Source organism: Triticum aestivum, chromosome 7B (assembly GCF_018294505.1).
Source record: "Triticum aestivum cultivar Chinese Spring chromosome 7B, IWGSC CS RefSeq v2.1, whole genome shotgun sequence".
Lineage (NCBI taxonomy): Eukaryota > Viridiplantae > Streptophyta > Magnoliopsida > Poales > Poaceae > Triticum > Triticum aestivum.
The window spans coordinates 473519926-473526476 of NC_057813.1; the positions used below are offsets into that span (position 1 = coordinate 473519926).

Sequence of the window (6551 nt, forward strand, 5' to 3'; positions counted from 1 at the left end):
CTCCACCGGTGAGCCGTAGACCGGAGGAGCCGGCAGCATGTCGAGAAGAAGGTGGAGGTGGAGGCAGTGATAGAGGGGGACGTGACAAATTCGATTATAACATAGAGGACTACTGTTGGGGAATGTTCCACAACGTTCGCGTTGGCGAATCATGCAAGCATGGCCCCTAGGGTTCCCGCATCCGCTGACATGGTCGTCACTATCCCTTGGTCCGTCTTTAGTGTCTACCACGACGCACATTGCCACAATCAGAGCTCCAGCATTGTCAAGCTGCCAACCTAGCGCAACTCAATTCCATGTGGACCATAACCTTTATTTGTGTTAGCAGCAAAATATTTTCTAAGCTTTGATCATGGGTATTATCTTGTTCATCTTGAAGGAGAACATGATCAGAATGGTTTCAATATGGTTGTTGTGAAGGAACGACAAGGTAATTGATGTTGACAATATTAGTACAAGTACATGCTTTATTTTATTGTTGCTTTTGAACAAATACAACCGAAAGTGTTAGTCCTGGTTTGAGCATGAGTATAAAGCTTCAAAATGTGATGGTCCTATGTTAGAAATTTTATGTACTTACTTACAAAAAGAATAAGGTTTCCTTTCCTGTGTTTCGCTCCACCGCTTAACCATCGCCGCACTCCACAACGAACAAAACCCCCCAGCAATGTAACCTCACACAACAAAAAACACAGCCACACACACACATCTCGGCAGTTCCCCCAATGCGGCCTCTTCCCGTGACACATCTCCCTAGTGACGACGCCGCCCTACCAGCGGCTGACTAGCCGCGCCACCCCCTCTTCCCTGGTGTTTGAAGATGAATGATTAATCGTCTTACAACATCATTGACTACGATGAGATTTTGATGACAAGTATTGATCTAATTGAGAAGGAGATGGTGGTTGTTGCAGCTATGATGGCGAACGAAGTGATGGTGCGGAGATAGACTTTTAGGAGTCTTTATCGTCTATTATATAGTGAAGATGGACGGAATATAGTTCTAAGGATGCCTCGTTGATAATTGGACCTCGGTCCCAACACAAAACATTCTTGTGCGAACGTCACGAAGGCGGTGGCATCGGGCATGACTTCTTGTACGAGGGCTCTCGCTCGTACCATTGGTAGTCTTCTCTTCAGCTAACTCTTTGGCACCCCATTTCATATGGAAATGGTCCTCTTCTCGAGTACAATATCATATATGACTTGATTTCTTCCTAAATATGTCCATTCTGCAAGAATATAATTAACAAGAAGATTTGCACATGTTTACAATTATCAGTGATTAGTAGGTAGGTTGAAGTGATAAACGCATAAAATTTATGAAAATATCTTGTTTAAATGAGGGTAAATATGACTGTAAAATCCACTCATCAACCTCCCTCCTAGCATAGTCACCGGAGTCGTGCCTTCCCAGACGATTCCTCTGGCGAGCTTGCGGGATCTCCTCCTTTGGCTTTACTTTATCCGAATTAAAGCACGTAGACGTATGAAAACCTTCTACCTATCTTGATAGGGAAATACTTGCATGAGGGGGCTTTGGTTCGCTCGACATTGATGAGGAATGAGTGGCGGTTGTTCACTTTGGAGGGGAGGAAGAAGGGCATCGCGGTTCGATTCGTCTTGCTAGCAAGATCAGGGGGTAGGGGGAGAGCTCTGGGTTAGATAGCCTCCGGAGGGCTTATGCCATGCCGAGGCGATGGCGATAAGATCGGCATGTGGGGCTCAACTGATTGGCTTGATTTGCAGGAGGACGAGGGGAACAAGGTGTTACAATGCCATAGGGATGCAACCAGGGTTGGAGTGCTAGGCGACGGTGTGAATTAATACTTGCGGATGCGACGACAGAGTCGGGCTGGTCCATTGGGCATTGATGGAGAGCTAAGCATCGGGCTTAGGAAGAAGTGGCCATGGGGTGGGTGAGAGGCGGTACGGGTTGGGGGTGAGGATGGTCAGGCAATGTGGAACTAGGGGGTTGGGCCGACAACACGAATGAGGGCAGGATGGAGCGAGGGCAGAACCACACATGCCATGGGAACTGCCTACGCACGCAGGAACCATCGTTTATGTGTGTTTCCGCACGTGCAGAGCGCTATAATGGCATTGCCGCTCGTCTTCCTAGCAAATAGGTAGAACAGAGCATCACTCTCCGTTGCCCACTTGTTTTTTTTAAACGGCGGCAAAAGCTTTGCCACATCTCATTAATAAAGAAGAAAAGAATTGCCCGGTTAATTACGGAAAACCGGGCAAAAACCGCTACATCCCGCGAAGGGGCACACTGGCCAACCTGGCTATCCACACAAGACTCACACACGCCGTCGAGAGAGGAGCACCATCGAGGCAGACTACAGGTGTCACCAGGGGCGTAGCTACGTACAGCTAGCCGGTGTCACTCGCACCGTGTCCAATTTGCACTTGCTTAATATAATCCATTGATTTAGTGTGTAGGTCATTGATTGTTTGACATGTAGGTGTGTGTTCTTTTATGTGGACACCGAATAATTTTCAGTCCAAGTCCGCCCCTGGGTGTCACCGTCATCACTCCTCCCGTTCTCCGTGAGCCAGCGACTCCGACTTCACCCGCAAATCCCCATCGGTGAGGCACACACCGCAACGACCTGCACCAAGTCCATATCGACCTATGCCAAACAGGTCATCACTCCACCTGGGTTCGAGAATGCCAGCAAGAACTAGTCTCGGTACCCTTTCGCCACCGTACGCCAAACAATGTTGTCAAGTCTAGGGTTGTATCATACAATGCACAACAATAATCAAATCAAACATCCAAAACCCAAATAAATGTAAAAGTGTTTGATTGCTGGCAGCAAGGATTCCGCTATTCATATGAGGTTGATATACTTTTACCGATGGTAAAGATGAGGAGGATGGTGACAGTTTTTTCAAATTCTGGGGAGATTTGGGATGCGTGTACGTGTATAGAATACAGATAAGAAGTCTCCAGGGGGGGCATGGCGCTGTGGGTCAACGAGGACGAGCCGCGCCTGCGCGAGCAGTGTAGGTGCATGTGCATGTGCAGGAGGACGCAAGCGACGCCGCTGATTCTGGGCGGTGATGGCGAGGAGAGAGGTGGACGAGGCAGAGGCCGGGAATTGCTAGTTCGATTTGGAAGATAGTTTTATATGAAATTTAGAGACGCATTTGACAGTTCGATGATAACGACCACATACATGTGCGTGCAGAAACGCTGAACAAACAATATATAAAGCCCATCCTCTCCTCACTGATTAACAGCCAAGCTTCTTCTTCTACTGAGGCAGTAGTTAGTGCTAGTATCACTATCGTGTAACTTCGTAAGTTGCCGACTACTTTCAATGGCGGCCTTTGCAAAGATCGCCATGGAGTGCCTGCACGATCCCCTCATCTGGCTTCTTCTTGCGTCGGTGGCCTTGGTCATCCTGCAAAGACGGCGGCTGAACCCGCCGCCGCTCCCTCCAGGCCCCAAGCCGCTGCCGATCATCGGCAACATGATGATGGCGGACCAGTTGACCCACCGTGGCCTGGCGGCGCTGGCAAAGCAGTACGGCGGGTTGCTGCACCTCCGCCTGGGCTCGCTCCGCGTCTTCGCGGTGTCGACCCCGGAGTACGCGCGCGAGGTGCTCCAGGCGCAGGACAGCGACTTCTGGTACCGTCCAGCCTCCATCGTCATCCGCTACCTCACCTACGGCTGCTCCGACATGGCGTTCGCGCACGACGGGCCCTACTGGCGCCAGATGCGCAAGCTGTGCGTCACCAAGCTCTTCAGCCGCCGGCGCGCCGAGACCTGGCTGGCCGTGCGCGACGGGTACGGGGAGCTCGCCAGGGCCGTCGGCAGGTCCAGCGGCGAGGCCGTGAACCTCGGCGAGCTCATCTTCAAGCACACCGTGAGCATCATCTTCCGGGCCGCCTTCGGCGTGCGGGACGTCCAAGGGCTAGACGAGTTCATCCCCATGTTCAAGGAGTTCTCCAAGTTCTTAGAAGCGTTCCACGTCGGTGACTTCTTCCCTTGGCTTAGCTGGATGGGCCGGCGGGGCTTCGACCGCGGCCTCCGCACCGTGCGCGGCGCTCTCGGAACGTTTGTGGACAAGATCATTGACGAGCACGTGAGGAGGGGCAAGAACCCCGACGACGCCGACGCTGACATGGTAGACGGCCTACTCGCGCTCCTCGCTGATGCGAACCAAGCCAGCGGGGAGGACGACCTCCGCTTCACCCGCGACAACGTTAGGGCCATGATGATGGTAAGTACTCAAACTTTCGCTGTAGTGCGTGTTTGTTATAGTACTTGTTCGTACTACGATTCAAAATTTCCCAGGAATCCAAAGTAGTTATAAATTCCAATCATACCGTATATTTCGCTGTAGCTTTTTTTTCGCGAAAAGTATATTTCGCTGTAGCTATATACTCACTTCTCTTCAAAATTTTACTATTTTTAGGTCGATGAAGTTTTTTTTGTTGCATTTGATTTACAAAATACTACTCCCTCTATCACAAAATAAGTGTCTCAACTTTGTATAAAAATTGAGACACTTATTTTGAGACGAAAGAAATATATGATTAACTACTAGCTGGTGAATGATCGAAGAAGATGGCCGCCAACTTACCAATAAAGAAGATCATCATATTTCCCTTTTGACACATATATCTATGACTTTTGCAAAAAAAAAAGGAAAGACGTATATGTATGATATTGACTACGTAATTGTTTGTCTGAATAATGTTGTTGGTGCAGGACATGTTGTTCGGTGGACCGGACACGGTGGGGTTCACCATTGAGTGGGCGATGGCAGAGATGATTCATTGCCCTGACATCCTTCTGCGGCTGCAGCAGGAGCTCGTCGACAATGTGGGGCTTGACCGGATTGTTGACGAATTGGACCTTGGCAAGCTCCCCTTCCTCAAGTGTGTCATCAAGGAGATGCTCCAAATGCACCCACCGATCCCGATTCACCTCCACGGGAACACCAAAGATTGCGTCCTCGGTGGCTACTCAGTGCCCAGCGGCTCCCGTGTGTTCATCAACGCGTGGGCGATCAACCATGACGGCGAGGCGTGGAAGAACCCTGACACGTTCCGACCATCGAGGTTCATGCCAGATGAGGAAGCCACCGGGCTGGATCTCAAGGGTGGCTGCTATGAGTTATTGTCGTTCGGTTCGGGTCGACGCTCGTGCCCAGCACAGGGGCTTGGTCAGCACGCCGTGGAGTTTGCCATCGCGCAGCTTGTGCATGGGTTCAACTGGAAGCTACCCGGTGACATGAAACCAACGGAGCTCGACATGAGCGACATGAACGGTGTCACCGTGTCCCGCGCCACACGACTCTATGCGGTTCCCACACCCCGGCTCACTTGTCCTTTGTAATATTAATTAGAACATCGAGCTCTTGTTGTGACGCATTGTAGGTGGAACTAGTTGCCATAAAATTGCGTGTGAGGCTTTAGATACAAACACATGATACACAAGTACGCACCATGGAGTATGGAGAGTGCAACCGCCTTCCTCCATTTGCTCATCGTTTCCTTTAAGTGCTTCAGCATCCACTAGTAATGGCAACCACGTCGCATGCAAGGTAAGTTACATAATAGTTTTTCCCTTGTTGAAAAACCTAGGGTTTGTCTCCTCCCCTGGCGGAGGCAACAACCGAGATTTCGCCGACCCGGATCTCTCGCGTTCCCTTCCTCTCCGCTGACTTGCATGATTCCCAAAGGCGCGGATCTCTCGCGTTCCCTTCCTCTCCGCTGACTTGCATGATTCCCAAAGGCGTTTGGAAGGAAGACTGATAGGCCATGGCAGATGTAGGTGAGTCGTGTCACATGTGATTGGAGAAGGAAGGTGTAGAGGACTACAAATGCTCCACCTGCATGAGTATAAAGGCGATCGATTTGCCTGAACATTTCGACACAATTGCACAGAAATTGCTTTTTTAATAATATGCAAGAATAAGTATACAATAGTGTAATTTTCATGAAGATGTAAGTTTCCTAAAAAGGAATGAATTACTGGCGTTAGTATTATCCTTAAACAGGAAAGAAAAATAAAAAAAAATGAAGTTTGGGTAATGTATTACCTTTTAAGAAGAATGAAAATAAAATAAAAATTTACAACAAAATCAAAATGATGAAGTTTTCTAGGAAAGAGTGAATTACTGATAATGTTATTACCCTTTAAGAAGAAATAAAATGAAATGAAAATTAAAATAAAATCAAAGTAATGAGGTTTCCTAGGAAAGAATCAATTAGGGATAATGTTCTTTTTTTGCAAAAACTTCCAATCTATTCATCTTCAATTATGGCAGTACAACGAACACCAGAAATAAAAATTACATCCAGATCCGTAGACCACCTAGCGACGATTTCAAGCACTGAAGCGAGCCGAAGGCGCGCCTCCATCATCACCCCTCCATCGCCGGAGTCGGGCACAACTTGTTGTAGTATACAGTCGGGAAGTCGTCGTGCTAAGGCCCATAGGACCAGTGCACCAGAATAGCAACTGATACGTCTCCAACATATCTATTTTTCCAAACACTTTTGCCCTTGTTTTGGACTCTAACTTG

At 48.8% G+C, this 6551-nt stretch overlaps 1 protein-coding gene across 1 annotated transcript; it reads left to right on the forward strand.

Annotated features, from left to right (window-relative positions):
* Nucleotides 1–3264: 3264 nt before the first annotated feature.
* Nucleotides 3265–5488, forward strand: LOC123161050 (cytochrome P450 84A1). The gene is made up of 2 exons (XM_044578904.1): nt 3265–4238; nt 4730–5488. The coding sequence occupies exons 1-2, from the start codon at nt 3333–3335 to the stop codon at nt 5357–5359; spliced, it is 1536 nt and encodes a 511-aa protein (XP_044434839.1). The 5' UTR covers nt 3265–3332; the 3' UTR covers nt 5360–5488.
* Nucleotides 5489–6551: the final 1063 nt, after the last annotated feature.